Here is a 17,577-nt window from a genome sequence, read left to right on the forward strand (position 1 = left end):
TTTTCTTTCCAAATAACTGTATCTGGTTTTAAAAGTATACTGGCCTATGACTTTTCTCAGGGGGAAAAAAAAGAATACATTAAGTCATACTCCAGATAACAGATTCTTCAGTGATCTAGCTGGGTAGAAAATAAAGTTACACAAATGAGGTTTAAGATCTGAAGGATTTTGTTTTTGTTTTACACTCTATCACTACAGATTGGTTCAATTCAAAGGTTTTACTTACTGATATCCAAATACCATGGGCATTATACAAAATGAATTATCACATGATTATTTTTTGAGTTTGGAGAAGCCTGATATTGACAAAAAGTACAGAGTTCACCACCTTTTAAGGCACATGAGGCTAAAAGACTAAGCCATGAACAAAAAGTCTACCAGAAAACCCAAAACAAACAAGACTTCTATATTGTTTATATACTAACATTTTTGGCTTAAATATGAAGATATTTGACAAATTTTACAATTTTTAAAGCTCATCAGAATCTGGATAACTTTATATAATAATTTCTTATAATTTTAGTTTTCTTGAGATTTAGCATTTCAAAAGCTAAATAAAATGAGACATCTACTCAATCTATGAAGAGTCATTATTTTATTAAGTCAGTTTCTGAGATTAATTCAGCAATATCTAATTTACCCAAGGGACAAAGAAATTAAACTAAGCTGCCACATCCAATAAAATATGAGACAAGTATTACTTTTAAGTTTTTGTTGAGAAAGAATGAATTAGCCCTTTATACCCCACTAACACATTATAGCACACTGTCTTCCTTTAATAGGTTGCAAAACTGTAGAAAAATACACGCCATTTTATTTAACTCAAGGTTCATGCTTTTAAAAGTAGCAGTAAGGACTGAAATACCATTCATTACAAGATCTCTAATCAAAGGTCTCTGGAAAGTCTGTGGGAACTTTATCATGCACTCTGTTAACAAGTTTCATTTTTTAAAGAGGAGAATTATTTGCAGCAATGTCAGTTCTGTACAAATGAGAACCAACACTGGGGCAAATAAGCCTTGCCTTAATACTAATTGGTTAATAAGGGTTTATATTTAAGAAGGATAAATACTGAGTTGTATCACTTTTATTTGAACTCAGAGAGATAACAGATTGAATAAATAATTACTTATTCCAAGAAAGAGATCATTCAAACTTTAATTATCCACATGAAGCATTAAAAAGATAGAAATCATTTCTTTTTGGGCTGGCTTCTTTTTTGAAGGGATAGAGAAAGACTTGGTAGTCTTCCTCTTAGATTATAAGCAAGTTCAAGTTATTTATTTATTTATTTATTTTTAATGAAAGAAATATTTCATTTTTTTTCCAAATCCTCTTTATGGGTTGGCTCTAACTTATAGTAAAGATAGTGCATCCAGATTTACACAAAATTTTATGACACACTTCTACAAACAATCAAACGTTTACAAACTTTAAAAATTCGCTTTGTGGCACTTTGGTAAATTTGTTTAATAGTGACTTAAGTTAAATCTAAGGTAATAAAACTATGTGATTGTTGGGAGAATACAGGAATTGGATTTAAAATCATATCATGACCCTGTTTAGGAATTTCTCTTAGTGACCACCGGGATTTTCTTTTACAGGTCACCATATAAAGTAAATACTTTCCAAGTATGTGACAGATAAATTCTGCTCACATTGGTCTCCCAATGTGGCCTATTTCCTTGAATCATAGATAAACAGCAGGCAATAAGTCTGTTGGATTTTGTTTTTCCTAAAAGCAGGTAGAGAATTCAGATGTATTTGCTCTTCTCTCCCTTTATTCTTCCTATACTTGGAAGGGAAAACAATGAGGTTTATCTTTTCCATCTTCTTCCAAGTAGTTTGGGGTCTTTTCCCAGCTCTCTTTGAGTCCTCTAAGCTGGGTAGGGGCACCAAAGAGGAAGTAAGAGGAAAGTCAGAAAGATACACGTATGATTTTATTTTAGTAAACTTTTACATTCTGACTTTAGAAGTAGTCTTCAAAAGGTTACCACTAAATCACAGACCTCGCAAAACTGCAATGTATTAATTTTATCCTCAGTTTCAATTCTTTAACCTACAAGGAATCAAAATGAAATCAAAATTTCAAAACAAATGATTACAGTGAAGTTTAAGACTTATAACAACTGAGAATTAAGAATTTAAGTTGATCTTTTTTTTAATGAGCTAATGTTAAAAAGAAGTAGAAATTCTATTAACCTCTGGACTCTTAGAGTTTAAAAAAATATTGATTATGACTCTTCCTACAGAATCAAGATTACCTCCTAAATGTTATTCACTATAAAAAGAAAATTATGAAAGTCGAAAAGCAGCTTGATTGTCAGTAGTATCACTTTCCATCTTCTTTAACTCATGTGCATGTTCAAAGACATGTAGAAGAAAAGGAATCACTCTATTTCTAAATCTGTAATAAATTCTCTGTGAAAACATTTAAAGAATCTACATGATTTCACATTTAAATTTAGAGTTCTATTAATAACCAACAAATTAAGGTGTTTTCTGTAACTCACTGATCTGTGTACTTACAGCAATTTATAGAGAAATTTAGCAGAACTCTAAAGGCTGTCTGTCATCAGTTACTTTTGAACATTAACTTGTTCACATGCCTGAAGCTGTTACACCAAATATTTAAAAATTAGAGCTGTGCTGGATGAAAAATGACCCACAAAAAGAACTTGAGAAACAGAGAATGATAAGGGGAAGGGGAGCAAGAGGAGAGAGATTTTCTATCTTTGAGACAATTTTGCAGCCTAAAATTTCAGAAAGCAATGGGAAAATAGAATCAATTGTTCTGCTTAATTGCTTTCTCTACTTGCATATGAATCAACAGCATCAAGTCTACAATTCAGCTACTACTAACATTATATCCTCAGTAGTTATCATTTGCAGAAAGGATTCAATTTTACCTAAAGGGAAAAATGAAAACAAAAAACCTAACTGGAAAAAAAGAGTAGGGCCTGTTCTTTTACACCTTTGAGTTAACAATGAATGAAAACAAATAGAACTAAATCTAATGAAGGCACTATAGTAAACAGCAATCCACACTTTACACACACCCCTACTCTACCCCACCCCCGCTTCAAGAAAGATTCCCACAAGGAATTGAGAATTATGCTATGGCCCTTTAGAAAAAGTAAACTAAGAAATCTTAACATTAAGAAGGGAACTAAGGGGCTAGGGATATGGCTCAGTGGTAGAGCACTTGCCTGGCATGCGTGAGGCCCTGGGTTTGATCCCAAGCACCACAAAAAAGGGGAGGGGGACTGAATTATGATCTATACACATGTACATAACAAACTACTTGTCAGCAGTACCATGAAGTAAAATCTCCTAAAAAGTACTAGTCTTTGAAAAAAACCCACTTAACTACCATAAAGTTTAAATAGTCAAAATATTTACTTAAACCGGTGGTTCTTAAACCAGAATGCACATCAGAACAGCCTGGCACTGGTTGAAAAACACAATGCTGGGCTACTCCCCCAGCGTTTCTGACTCACTGGGTCTGGAGTGGGGCTGATAGTAAGCAATCCTAATAATTTCTCAGGTGATGCTAAAGTTGTAGTTCCTGGGACCACCCTCTGAGAATCACTGGCCTAAGTTACTAATGGTATATCAGCACAGCCCTAACCAAAATTTTGGTCAAGATGCATGTAAACCAATAAGGATAGAATAATGCTTAGAAAGAACGCTGATAAATTCATCCTTATTACATCAAAACATCAACATCTGCTTCATGGTCTTCCTCAGTCACTTTCAAGGACAGCACTTCTTCATTAAGGAAGAGCCCACTAAGCCTCTCCTTCCGGGCCTGCCTCTGCTCCTTCAGCTGCCTCTTGCGAAAGGCCTTCTGCTGTAACTTCCGCTGCTTAGATCGTTTCTGTCAAAGTAAAAAGCTCTAGATCAGTAAGGTTTACTACTTGGAATATCCACCCCAAAGTGTTTTTTATAGCTCAATATTCTCCTTTCCCAATTTTAAGAGATGTTCAAGATTCTCCTTTCATGGCATTTGACCAGCAACTCTTCTGACTAGGAAGGGCTGATACTTGATCATTTGGGCTAGCTATGGATACCAGACACTTATTAAGGCACATTGGTATCAATGCATAGTGAAAAAAAAATTAATACTAGGGGACAAAATGAATATAGAATGTAGAGAACTTTTCATAAATCTCTACCACTTATGCTTTTAAGGAGGCTTGAACCCAAAAGCACTAGCAATTTTTATAATGGCTGGGAAAGAATCATGCCTTTTTATATTAGCCAAATATCATCTTAAAAGCCGATTAGAACCCCAGTGAATAATCCAATCTTCAATACCAGGGAACTAATGCCAAAAAGGAATGGCCACATATCAAGAGAAATCCTCTGGCAACCAACAAAGCTGGCTATGTTTCTGCTACTTCGTTAAGAACCAGGAAAGAAATCATTGTGTATCTTTAAGTCACCACTGAGTTCTCAAAGAGATTCTCTTTTCATCTTTAAATTGGTTCCAGACTGTATCACTGCAAGGAACCAAATGTTCCTGTTAAGCCTCAGAACCATTCCATATACACTTACACTTTCTGTTTTTAAAAGTACCCAATATTATTATAAAGGATTTCTATAGACAGAAATTACAGAAAGCATTATTGTCTAAATTATCTAAGAAGGAACATTCAAGGTTAAAACATCAAGAAAACATTTAACACACACAAAAGACGTATATACAACATTTTTAGGAGCTAATAGACAGCAACATCAGCAACATAGTGAGATTCGCTCAGTAATGAGTTGCAGTCAATATTGCAATCTTGAGAATTACTCATTATTTCCATTAATATCTTACTTAAGACAGACACAAAAATCAAATAAAATTGAATGTGAATGATTGTGGGTCAAAAAAGAGTACTTCAAAGCACTCAGCCTAGAGTGCTCTCTTTGACAGCAGAGCATCCTGCTTGTTCAATTAAAACCCAAACCCACAGGCATCTAGATAGACAATTTTCACTGTTCAAGAAATTTAAATGAAGAAGGACTAATATTAATATTGAAAGGTAAAGTTTTGTATTGATTAGACATTTTACTTTTGAATCCCGAATCCGCTCTGCTGCACTTGCAGACAGGTTGCTGTCACTGTGTGCTCGACTCATGTTGGCACTGGAGTTTGAAGCAGAGTTTCCAACACTGGACCCACTGCTGCTTGCAGAACTGACCATGCTGGCACTGCTGCTGCTGGCACTGGCACCGCTCACTCCACTAGTGCTTGCACAACTAAAGTTGCTTCTCTTCCAGGCCTCTCTGGCAGGCCGTTGGCGAGGACTATGCTCCTTGATATAGTTTCTGACCTTGGGACACGAGGATGAAAAACAGCTTAGTGTTATACCTTGATATTTGACTGTCAAGATACTGGAGGGGGGAAAAAAATCACATTGTCCTTAATAAAAAAAAAAAAACTGTCAAAAGTGCTACAAATGTATAAATAAAGTAGAATGGAAGGGCAACAGAAATCTTTAAATTTAAAACAATTACCCAAAAAATTGACTATTTGAAATGCTAGAAAACATATTATGGATACAGACTTTCAAAGCATAAAAGTATAATCAGTGAATGAAAGGCTAATAGAAATCAAAACAAAGATGTGATTAATCATTTGTAAAATCTCCACTTAAGATGACTTAAGTAAATTAACAATTGTATTTATGATCAGGGTATTTGTTCCTATACTTTAGTGAGGGGTCAATGGTACCTGTCTTCAAATGCAAGGCAGCAATTTAGCATAATAAATAAAAAGGGCTGGAATGTAGAAAATTATATTCTATGTCTATTGAGAGAAAAATCAAAATGTGAGAAATTTTTCACAGATGATAAATGCAAAATAAACCAAAAGGAGAACATAAAAATATTAAGTATTCATTTAGCCATCTACTAGAGAAAAAGGGAGCAGCAAAGACTATAATTAGAAGATACCAGAAATATAAGTTTCAGAACAGCAGAGGGAATAGTCATTAGATTTCACCCCAGTCAATTACTCCATAAGACTACTCAAAGCCCTCAGCTAATATATTTACTAAAGTATTGAGCTTGTTAATTAGTACGTTTATTCTGTCAATTCATCTTTTGTAAATTGAGTTAGAATAAATCTATACCTTAGCTTAACCACACCTTATATAATAAAACTAAGTTTCAAAGCCTTTATAACTGAACAGCAGGTTCTAGATCCATGTTGACCAAAAAAGGTACTACCAGGTAAGAAGTACATAAAACCTTTTAAAAGCACATGTTCTCCAATATTACCATTATTTTTTTTTCCATTTTCTTCTTCTTTTCTTTGTGGTGCTAGGAAATGAACCTAGATCCTTGCATATGCTAGGCAAGCAAATGCTCTACCTCTGAGCTATATCCCCAGTCCCATCATTTTTTTAAATACCTTTGTTTATTTATTTATTTTTATGTGGCGCTGACCATGGAACCCAGTGCCTCACACGTGCTAGGCAAGTGCTCTACTACTGAGCTACAACCCTAGCACCCCATCATCATTTTTTTTTAAATATTACAAATCACAACAGTGATTTCTCAATGTATATATGCATGATTATTCATTTCTACATTTTATAAGATGGTAGCATTTTCAATAGGAAAACAAACTGTATTAACATACCTGCTTCAGTTTTTCATCTGTGAGACAGTTAAGTTCAATGATAAACTCACTGTCTGTAGGGGAGATTTGAGCAGAAGGATCAATGATTTTAATAATATCAAGTTGCTCCCGAAGGCCCATCTCAGTACTGACTTTTCGGCTCAGATATTCAATATATTCCACCTATATGATGAAAAATTACAACACACAATATCAATGCTAAAACCTTTGGTCCTTCAATATACCAATTATAACGTATCTTATGTATCAGAAACACTTAACATTATATTTGGTTCCCGAAAAACAATTAAAGCTCAAATTCAGACTTACTAAGCAATCCGTATTTACCAAGTGGCTTTAAATAGGAAATAAAATGGGCTTCACATATTCTCCACATATGCTTTCAGTTAAGCATGTCAACATTTTTACCTGTTCATCATTTGTCATTGCACTCCAAGGAAGTTCATCTAAATTTCGGTGCTTGTTTTTCTTTTTAGGAAGCAGGCAAGGTGAACTTGGAATACTGGGTATGACATCAGAAAGTACATCACTTCCACTGGCAATGTCACTGCCTGGTAACTTTATAAAAATAAGGAAGGTAGGAGATAGGGAAAGCAAGATTTTTAAAAACACATTTTGAATATCACAACAAATTGCATTCATTGATTAAAAGTTACTTTAACATAAAACTAATGGTAAATATACCAATCACAGAACATAAATTCAGATGTACACCTAATTTATACATGGCAGCATAATCAATATTCTTTTTACATATATATATATATATATATATATTCACTTATTCAATAAAATATGTTTTCTGAAAGTTTAAAATCATAATCAAAACTTGTTAAAGTGCTAACTTAAGAGACAATCATCATTAAGGAGCCGGGCGCAGTGATGTACATCTGTAATCCCAGTGACTCGGGAGGCTGAGGCAGGAGGATCTAAAGTTCAAAGTAAGCCTCAGCAACTTGGCAAGGCCTGAAGCAACTCAGTGAGATCCTGTCTCAAAATAAAAAATTAAAAACGGCTGGGGATGTGGTTCAGTGGTTAAATGTCCCTGGGTTCAATCCCTGGTATCCCCCCAAATCATTAAAGATTTTTAATTTAGAGTGCCATTGTTACTAGGGCCCAAACAGCAATAAATAAGTAGTACTGGTCTGAATATTGGGAAATCTGAGTGAGCTGTCACTCATTGGCTTTTTGCCAGACGTTTCTAGTCATATTGCCAACAAAAAGACAAATAAACCATGGTTCTTGTCCTTAAGTCCATGTTAACAATCTCAAGAAAATTTTAAAAATTCAAAATATGTATTGCCCTAAAGCAAGAAATTTTAAAGACCAGAAGTACTAAAGAAAATAGAAAAATAGAAAACAAAGTATAGACAAAAGAGAAGTAAAAGCAAGCCTAACACACAGCAAATCAAAACAGCTTAAGGTGAGACAAACAGCAAAAATACATGCCATAATTTTATACTGCCTGTTAAAAAAGAGAGGGGATTTAATCTTTATAGCTTTATTAATGTACACTTAAAACCAAAACTGTACATATTAAATGTATACAATTCAATGCATTTGAAAACATACACATACCCAAGAAACCATCACCACAATCAAAAGTGATAAGCATATCCCTCACCTCTAAAAGTGAGAATAGATTTAAATAAATGTATTTAACATATATGTCAAAAAGAGAAAGCAGGGGCTGGGGTTGTGGCTCAATGGTAGAGTGCTTGCCTAGCACGTGCAAGGCCCTGGGTTTGATCCTCAGCACCACATAATAAATAAGATATTGTGTCCAACTATAACTAAAACATAAATATTTTTTTAAAAAGAGGAATCATTTTCTGCTGAAGTAGCATGTAACAATTTTCAAAGATATTGTTTTCATGTTTTCAAGGTACAAAACAGCACCTTTTTGTTGTTCTATAGTGTTTGCAACTAAACCTGAACTGAGTGCTTTCCAGATTTTTGAAGTTACCAAGAGAAGAGCTTCTTCAAACTATCACAATCATGTATTTGAACTCCTATTATACACACAATATAACAAGCACAGGAGATTCAAAGGAGTGTAAGTTTTGGTCCTTACACAAAAATGTTATACTCCAGTTGGGAAGATAATAACACCCAAATATAACAGAGTACAGGATGAATGCTAGGCCTGAGATGATAGGTCATTCATAGAAATACTTAGCAGTGAGTTGAAACTCCAGGATTGAAGTTTGGGAGACCTGTGAGGGTTTTAAAGGTGGGAATTGGGAAGTCAATTATATAGAAGAGATTGGGGAAGGCCACAAAAATGGGATCAATCACTGTAATTATGATATTTAGAATGAAACTGTTAGGGACCATTTTTTCTACATCTCCATAAGCAACTACTAATCCTACAAACCATAATTTCACTATGACAGTCATTGATGAATCCAATACTAGTGTATAAGTAACTTCTAACAATTTGTAGGACTTGTAAAAATCTCATTAACACTGCTTGAATCGTTCGCCTTTATCCCTAATGTTATCAAGCCAGTGCTATAAAAGGATGATTGCTGAATACACACACGAAGGTCATCTCTTTTCCAAGCTTTATTGGCAAAAATAAAAAAGCTCTGCTATTTTTTCATTGATTTCAAAACTTCAAATCACAACATTACATTCGAGATGTCCCTAGAGTCTCCAAACACAATGAGACTCTCCTTATCAAATGAAAGGTCTCCTGTATTTCAAGTTCCTTCAATAAAGAAGGTAGAAAAAAGAAACACTCAAAATAGGTATACTTGGGCTGAGGTTGTGGCTCAGTGGTAGAGTGCTTGCCTAGCATGTATGAGGCACTGGATTTGATCCTCAGCACCACATAAAAATAAATAAATAAAATAAAGATACTCTGATCATCTACAACTAAAAAAAATATTTTAAAATACCTATACTTTCAAAATCAAGAAATTTTCTTTAGTCTAAGTTTTCAGAGAATATCTCCTAGGCGCCAGACTATATGAAATGTGGTTAATGCCACTGATTTCAAAGGATTATTGACAGAGCTTTAAATTAGATAACATGCCTGACACATAGATGATACTCAAAAAAGAGATGTATTTTTAAAAACTTCTTCCATCTCTGGCCATGGTTTAAGATAGCATAAATATTCAGGGAATACTATATGTTGCTAAAGTGACTAGGTTGAGTTTCACAAGGAGGTATTTCAGAATGACAGAAGGGGAAAAGGAAATGGCATTTCAGGTAAAGAGAATAACTTAGTGAAATCACAGATGAAAATATAAAAAAGCAAGTTGAAAAACAATACAATTAAAACAAAATCAATGTTAGGGATTTGAAAGCTCAAAAGAAGAACCAGAAGATGTCCAATGACATATAGAAGTTGGCCCATAGCATCATGTGATGAAAGCAGTCACCAGGGAAAATTAGTTAAAAAGTACTATGGGGACAAAACAGTGAGAAAAGTTTGGAATTAGGATGCTCTTGTTATGATTAAGGCCTGGACTAAAGCAAAATTAGAAAGAAAAAAGGGAATAAATAGGAAACATTTTTTTTTAATGAAAAACAATTTACAAAGCTGTTTGATAACTGATGCAAGAATAAGGAGTCAGATGTTGAGACTAGAAGAAAACTGGTAATATTTCAAGGTCATATGAACACCCATGGTGATATTCTCAAAGACTTGAATAGTTACAGGAAGAGACCTGAAGCAATCTTACAGATCTTGTAGTCCAACACCCTCTTAAAAATAAGGAAAAATGACATCCAGAGAGAGGCATACAACTAGTGGCAGAATTCGAAGTTGACACAAGTCCAGTGCTTCCAACTGTGCCAGACAGCCTTGCCTTGGATGCAATTTGGAATGAGAGAACACGATTTGGGATATTGAGAGTCTGTGGTGATAATGGGAAAAACACAAATGTCCTTTGAACAGACAATAGACATTTTTCACTATGCTATAAAGACATATCACAAAGCAGAATTTATTTTTTCCTATTGAAAGACTATACTTGGAAGTGGCATCACTGACCAAGGATTCAGCATCAGATAACAGGTTAGTATTAAATAATAAGGTCATCCAAGTGGAAATGTCATGTGCTCAATTGGACATATGGGATTAGAGAAGCAGTTGTACAGCAGAATTAATTGCATGGGCTTCTGTATATTTATTAGACCAGCAATGTTCCATTTCATAACTGATAATATATTTCAGAATAAAAATGTTTAATGAGCCCTATCCTATATTTTTCAGGGATAATATCTGGTATATTTATATTATAATCAGTAATTGTGACACATAAAGAGAATTAAATCAAAGCTCTGCCATATTTTCTGCAGGATGCAGCAGAATTTTATGAGTAAGCTCATTTCTGTAACAGCTGATGTGTAATTTCAGATTGCACCTCTAGGTTTTGATTGTGACAGCTGAATTACTCCGTAAATTTTCTAAGCTCTCCTGCCCAACAATAGAAATAATTTCTCAAGCTCTAAGACTAGTCAAATATATCTTCAATAATGAAAGGACTGCAAGCAATGCAAATGATCAGTAAGCAAAATGCAATGATGCTACCTCAAATGCTAAGATCTGCTTTATTCTAAGGTTCAAATCTTGCTTTATCAAGAAGTTAGCACTTCTCTTCCTAGAGAATCTATGAATCATTTATTTTTTATTTATTTTTATTTTAGTAGCAACTGAAATATCTAATGTTAAAAGAAAGATTTAAACACATATGCTTTTTAATCACAACAGAGGTAATATGAATTTTTAAACTATAGTAAATGATTTTTACTTTATATTATTCCTAACATATAATTTGTAATTATCCTCTTGGACAATTTACTGCTCATCATTATGAGGCCCCACAAAAATAAGACAGCATTTTAAACCTTTCAGCATATTTAAATAGTAAATATCCATGGTAACAGAGTACCCATACTCCAATTTCAGAAGTGGGAAAACACATTACTAAAGCAGACCTGATTTTGTTCCAACATTGTAGCCACTAATGTACATTAACTGTGAGTAGTTGTGGATGGATTTCCACTCTAATCACTCATGAAATGAGTTAAGAAGCCAGCAATTAAAAATTTTAAAAGCCTGCCACATTGTGACATTATAGATGATAAGAATTCTAAATAAATCATATGAACTAAGCAGAAAATATATTTCCCATAATCATCAGGGCTCTATCTGATTATACTTTATTAAGAATCCTTGAAGTATGATTTTTAAATACAATTTACACACTTAAAAATGAAATTCTAAAGAATAAAAAAGACACACATAAAAATTATCACTGTGGTGTTATCTGTAACAAAAAAAAATTGAAACAGAAGTAAACAAAACATTTTCACAAGTTCTGGCACATCTAACAGCAGGAATATCATGTAGTCATTACAAAACATATTATGAAGAACATGGAAAAGTTCATATGTTAAATAAGAAAATATTACAAAATTTTATCAAGAAGAAAGAACATTTCCTAACTCCTTCTATGAGGCCAGTGTTACCTGATACCAAAGAAAAACAAAGATAAAAGAAAACCAGAGACCAATATCCCTTATGAGTACACATGCAAAATTCCTTTGAAAAAATACTATACAACTGTGTCCAGGGGCTGGAGTTAAGGCTCAGTAGTAGAGAGCCTGCCTAGCACATATGAGGCACTGGGTTTGATTCTCAGCACCACATAAAAATAAATAAATAAAACAAAGGTATATGTCTATCAACAACTAAAAAAAAAAAAAAAAAAAACTATCCAGAAGCACATTAAAAGGAGTATACACCGGATTGGGGATGTGGCTCAAGTGGTAGTGCACTCGCCTGGCATGCTCGGGACGCTGGGTTCCATCCTCAGCACCACATAAAAATAAAAAAAAGATGTTGTGTCCACCGAAACTAAAAAATAAATATTAAAAAATTATCTCTCTCTCTCAAAAAAAAAGGACTATACACCATAACCAATTAGGATTTATTCCAGGAAAGTAAGGGTAGTTAAACATGAAAATCAACCAATGTAACACTACCAATTCTATTAATAGAATTCCAATCAATTCTATTAATAGAATGAAGAAGGAACATATATCATCTAAACTGATGTAGAAATAACATTTGATGAAATTCTATACCCTTTCATGAAAAAAAAATTGTACCAATTGGAACAAAAGATAAATTCCTCAGTATGATATAGGGTGCTTATGGCAAAAAATAAATAAATAAATTTCTCCCCTGAGATGAGAAAAAAACACAAGATCCTCCCACTCTCATCAATTCTATTCAACACTGTATGATCCAGCCAGGGCAATTAAACAAGAAATAAAAGATATCTAGATTGGGAAAAAAAAGGAAGGAAAAACTATCTCTATTCACAGATGACACGATGTTAAATGTAGAAAAACCTGGAGAATCTATACAGGGAAAAAACTATTAATGCTAACAAACAAGTTCAGCAAAGTTGCAGGATACAAAATCAGCATACAGAAATTAATTAGACATCTTTAAACATATATACACTTGCAATGAACAATCTAAAAATGAAATTAAGAAAATGGTACCATTTATAATAATGGCACAAAGAATAAAGTATTTAGGAATACATTCAACCAACGAAGTATAAGAGTTGGGCACTGAAAACTCTAAAACATCACTGAAAGAAATTAAAGGAGATGTAAATAAAGACATTCCATCTCATTTCTTGGATTGGAATATTTAATACTGTTAAGATGTCAATACTCCCCAAACTGATGTATGGATTCAATGCAATCTCTCTCAATTCCAACTGCCCTTTGTAGAAATGGATAACCTCGTCCTAAAATTCATATAGAATTGAGAGGGACCTCCAAAAGCAAACCAATCTTTATAAAGAAAAATAAAGTGAGAAAACTCCCACTTTCCATTTTGAAAGCTTACTACAAAACTGTAATTTAAACAATGCTGTACTGGCATAAGGACAGACACACATATTAATGGAAAATAATTGCGAGTCCAAAGATAACCCTATTTTGGACAGGGTGCCAAGACTGTTTAATGAGGAAAAAATAGTCTTTTCAACAAATAGTGCTGGAACAACTGGAAATGCACATGCAAAGTAATGAATTTGGACCCTTATTTCATACTGGAAAGAAAAAGTAATTCAAGATGGATCAAAGACCAACTTAGTATAAGAACTAAAACTCTAAAACTCAGAGGAAAACAGGTGAAAATCTTAATGATACTGGATTAGTCTACAAATAAATTAGACTTCAAAATTCAAAATGTTTACATAAGATACTATGAAGTGAATAGAAACTATCAAGTGAAAAGAAAACCCACAAAACAGGACAAAAATTTCTAAATTATATACCTGATAAAAGTTTAGTAGCAAAAGAACTCTTAGGACTAAAAGATAACACAATTTAAAAAACAGGTAAAGGACTTAAATAGAACAACATCAAAGATGATGTACAAACAGCCAATAAGCACAGGAGAAGTTGTTCAACACAATTAGTCACTAGAAAAATATAAACAAAAATCACAAGAACATAACCACTTCACACCCAGTAAGACACTATAATCAAAAGAAAGAATACCAAGTGTAGGCAAGAATGTGGAGAAAGTGAAACTTTCATACACTGCTGGTGGAAATGTAAAATGAGGCAGCTACTCTGGAAAACATTGTTGGCAGTTCCTCAAAATGTTAAAGAGTTATCATATAAAGTCTTAATAATGGTGACTATTGTGGAGTGAGACTTTGAGACTTTTTACTTCATGTCATTCTGTATTATTTGATATTTTAAGAATTTTCTGAAATAAAATATCTGATTCCTGTTTTGGAATATCACTTCAAGTATTCAGTTTTCAAATGTAGTAAGCATTCAAGCTTATTTGTGGAATAAAACATTTGCTATATGCAAGAAGAGCTCTTGGAATGTTATTGCCTTTTATAATCAGAAAAAAGGATGTAGGGAAAACGTCATCTATATTTTCTGATAGACTGTACTCATTATAAGGCAGCATTTTCAAACAATTTGCCACAAAAGCATTTTGTATGGTATACATGCCATGAGAAAAGTGTCAGGTGAAAAAAAAATGTCTACAAAGAGAATACAAAATGAGAAATTATATTCCATTTCTGATAACAAAACCAAAAATTATGTATTTATGGTAATAATGGTTTATGGCATTAGATACATAAGGTGACACTGATGTGTGTCCTATGAGGACATAAGGCTATCTATTACAAAGCAGGGAGAATAAATGTGCCTGGATTCATGCATAGAAAAGTACTGATTATTTTGTAAACAAAAACCTACAAAAGGGGCTGGGGCTGTAGCTTAGTGACAGAGTGCTTGCCTAGCATGCGTGAGGCACTGGGTTTGATCCTCAGCACCACATAAAAACAAACAAATAAAATAAAGGCATTCTGTCCATCTATAACTATAAAATTTTTAAAAAACCTACAAAAGGATTATCTATAGCATCATAAGGCTAAAGGATATATTTGCAAAAATAAAAAATACATATTTCATTGAATTCTCAACATTAAAATGTGTTGTCAAAGAATCCCCAGATCTGGAGATTGTAGAAAAACTTACTTTGAGGTAGAAATGAAAAAAAAAAGAAAAAGGAAAAATTATACTTGTATTTATATAGTAATAATGTCAATTAAAGAAAAAACAAAGCTGGGCATGGTGGCACACACCTGTAATTCCAGTGGTTCAGGAGGCTGAGATAGGGGGATTGCAAGTACAAAGCCAGCAACTTAAGAAAGACCCTGTCTCAAAATAAAATATTAAAAACCAAAAGTGCTGGGGATGTGGCTCAGTGGCTAAGTGCCCCTGGGTTCAATCCCCAGTAAGGGGGCAGGGAGATGACCAAATACCTACCTGCCATTCAAATTCACTATCTGACCAATCCCAGTAAGTACTAATAGAAGAAGACACATCACTGCAGACACTCCCCTCAGGGAACAAATCAAAAGAAGTGAAGTCTTGATCATCTAACAGGGAATAGCAATCATCTTGATCTCCAACAGAAACTGATGAAAATAGCTCCTCACTGCATTCTGAGCTGGCAACACTTGTTCCACACGAAGTTAGGTTCCACCTTTAAAAACATAACATAAAAGAAATCATGACAGGGACTACAGTCCACACACTTTGAAGTTATTAATAGGAAACATTTATGAGGAATGTATTTTTAGGTAATAGTGTGATTATTTTTAAAAAGCATTTACATTTTAAGAAAATATACTAAAATATTTATGAGTAAAATATGTCTGTGATTTGCCTCAAAATAATAAGAAAGGAGTTAGGGAATAGGTTAGAAATATAGATAAAGCATGATGCCATATGTGAATAATTGAAGCTGGGTGATCACGTGTACAAAGGGTTCAGTATACTATTTTCTTTTATAGTTGTCTGAAAAACTTTATAATAAAACATTTTAAAACAAAAATATATTTAAATTAGGAATGAAGTAGAACCTTCTTCCAAAACAAAATATATAACACAGTGGGTATGACTAAGCCTTGGAGTCAGAATGAGTACAAATTCTTGCTCTGTCATCATCTGCTAGCTCTTTGATCTTAAGTAAATCACAACCTTTCCAAGCCTACGTCCTCATCTTTAAAATGGAGTTATTGTGAGCAGTATATGAGAATGTATACAGAGAATTTAGCACACATCAAAAGTGCTTAATATATGACAGCTATTATTACTAAATTAAAGGACGAGGACAGCCAGGTCGTGGCAGAGAAAATCACCAACAAAGTACACAGGAAGAAGTTTAAGAAGTGGTTGTTATATTTAAATAACTTTTATATATTAATGTTACACAGGATCACTGTAGGGATGCTGGAATAAAAAAAGAGTAAATATGTTTAAAAGGTCCTATAGTTCCACTATCCAGCAACAGCTAGCCTATAAAATTTTGTAACTTTTTCTAGATGCATATATATATTTTTTACAGAATTGGCAATCAGCCTATGTATACATATATGTGTGTTGGTATCTTGTTTACACTGAATATTATATACTGAACATTTTTCTAAGCACAAGTTGAATATCCCTTATTTAAAACATTTAAAACAAAATGGGGACCAGAATTGTTTCAATCATTTTTAAAATTTTGAATTATTTGCATATACATAATGATATGTATTGGGGATGAGACCTGAGCATAAAAATGAAATACATTTGTTTCATATACACTGTAAACACATATCCTGAAAGTAATTTTATACAATATTTTTAGTGCACCTATTTTTTTTGTCTTGAGGTACTAGGCACTGAGCTATATCCACACCCTCTTTTACTTTTTATTTTGAGACAGGGTTTCACTAAATTGTTAAGGCTGGCCTCAAACTTGCAATCTTCCTGCCTCAGGCACTGGATAGGTGAGATTAGAGGCATGTGTCACCACATGCAGGCAGTGCACCTGTATTTTGACTGCATTCCATCACGTGAGGTCACAGTGGAACTTTCCACTTGCTATGTCGAGTTGCCATTCAGGAAGTTTCAGATTTTGAATTTTTACATTAGGTATACTCAACCTGCATATCATTTGAAACTATTTTAATATCAATATAATATTATATTGATTGAAATGAATCATAACTTATTTACCTTATTTCCCCAATAACAGATGTGTAGACTGCTCTCTGTATTTATATATTACACATAACACAGAGATGAGCTTTTTGTTTATAATTATTTATCCAAACATCAATATTCCCAGGATAGACTGCTTGAAAGGTAAGTACTGAGTCAAAGAATATAAACACTCCTAAGGGCCACAGTACATTTAGTCAAATACCTTTTTGAAAGGCTGCATCAATTCATATTCCCCAAGGCAACATATAAATATGTTAATTTGGGGCTGGGGATATAGGACAGTGGTAAAGTACTAGTCTAGCAAGTGGAAGGCCCTGAGTTCAAGCCACAGTACCACACACACACACAAAAAAAAAAAAAAAAAAAAA

The 17,577-nt window shown here is 33.5% G+C and overlaps 1 protein-coding gene across 2 annotated transcripts; it reads right to left on the minus strand.

Moving 5' to 3' along the window:
• Positions 1-578: 578 nt before the first annotated feature.
• Positions 579-16,771, minus strand: Fam199x (family with sequence similarity 199, X-linked). Of its 2 annotated transcripts, none has more exons than XM_048796935.1 (6): positions 15,482-16,771; positions 7,049-7,198; positions 6,641-6,802; positions 5,196-5,327; positions 3,714-3,880; positions 579-1,882 (listed from the first exon to the last, which is right to left on the minus strand). In XM_048796935.1, the coding sequence occupies exons 2-6, from the start codon at positions 7,064-7,066 to the stop codon at positions 1,678-1,680; spliced, it is 684 nt and encodes a 227-aa protein (XP_048652892.1). In that variant the 5' UTR covers positions 7,067-7,198; positions 15,482-16,771; the 3' UTR covers positions 579-1,677. The 2 variants fall into 2 exon arrangements, with proteins under 2 accessions (XP_048652892.1, XP_015353428.2); XM_015497942.2 differs by having other exon boundaries at positions 5,067-5,327; positions 15,482-16,689.
• Between the last annotated feature and the right edge of the window lie 806 nt (positions 16,772-17,577).

The sequence above is a fragment of the Marmota marmota genome, unplaced genomic scaffold (assembly GCF_001458135.2).
Source record: "Marmota marmota marmota unplaced genomic scaffold, marMar, whole genome shotgun sequence".
NCBI classification, from domain to species: Eukaryota; Metazoa; Chordata; class Mammalia; order Rodentia; family Sciuridae; genus Marmota; species Marmota marmota.

What these genes read in the sequence shown, in the direction of transcription:
- Fam199x (XM_015497942.2), bottom strand. An exon ending in CAGATGAAAAACTGAAGCAG is followed by an intron (nt 5,328 to 6,640) that starts GTATGTTAATAC and finishes TCGTGTCCCAAG; the next exon opens with GTCAGAAACTATATCAAGGA. An exon ending in AGCGGATTCGGGATTCAAAA is followed by an intron (nt 3,881 to 5,066) that starts GTAAAATGTCTA and finishes TTACTTTGACAG; the next exon opens with AAACGATCTAAGCAGCGGAA.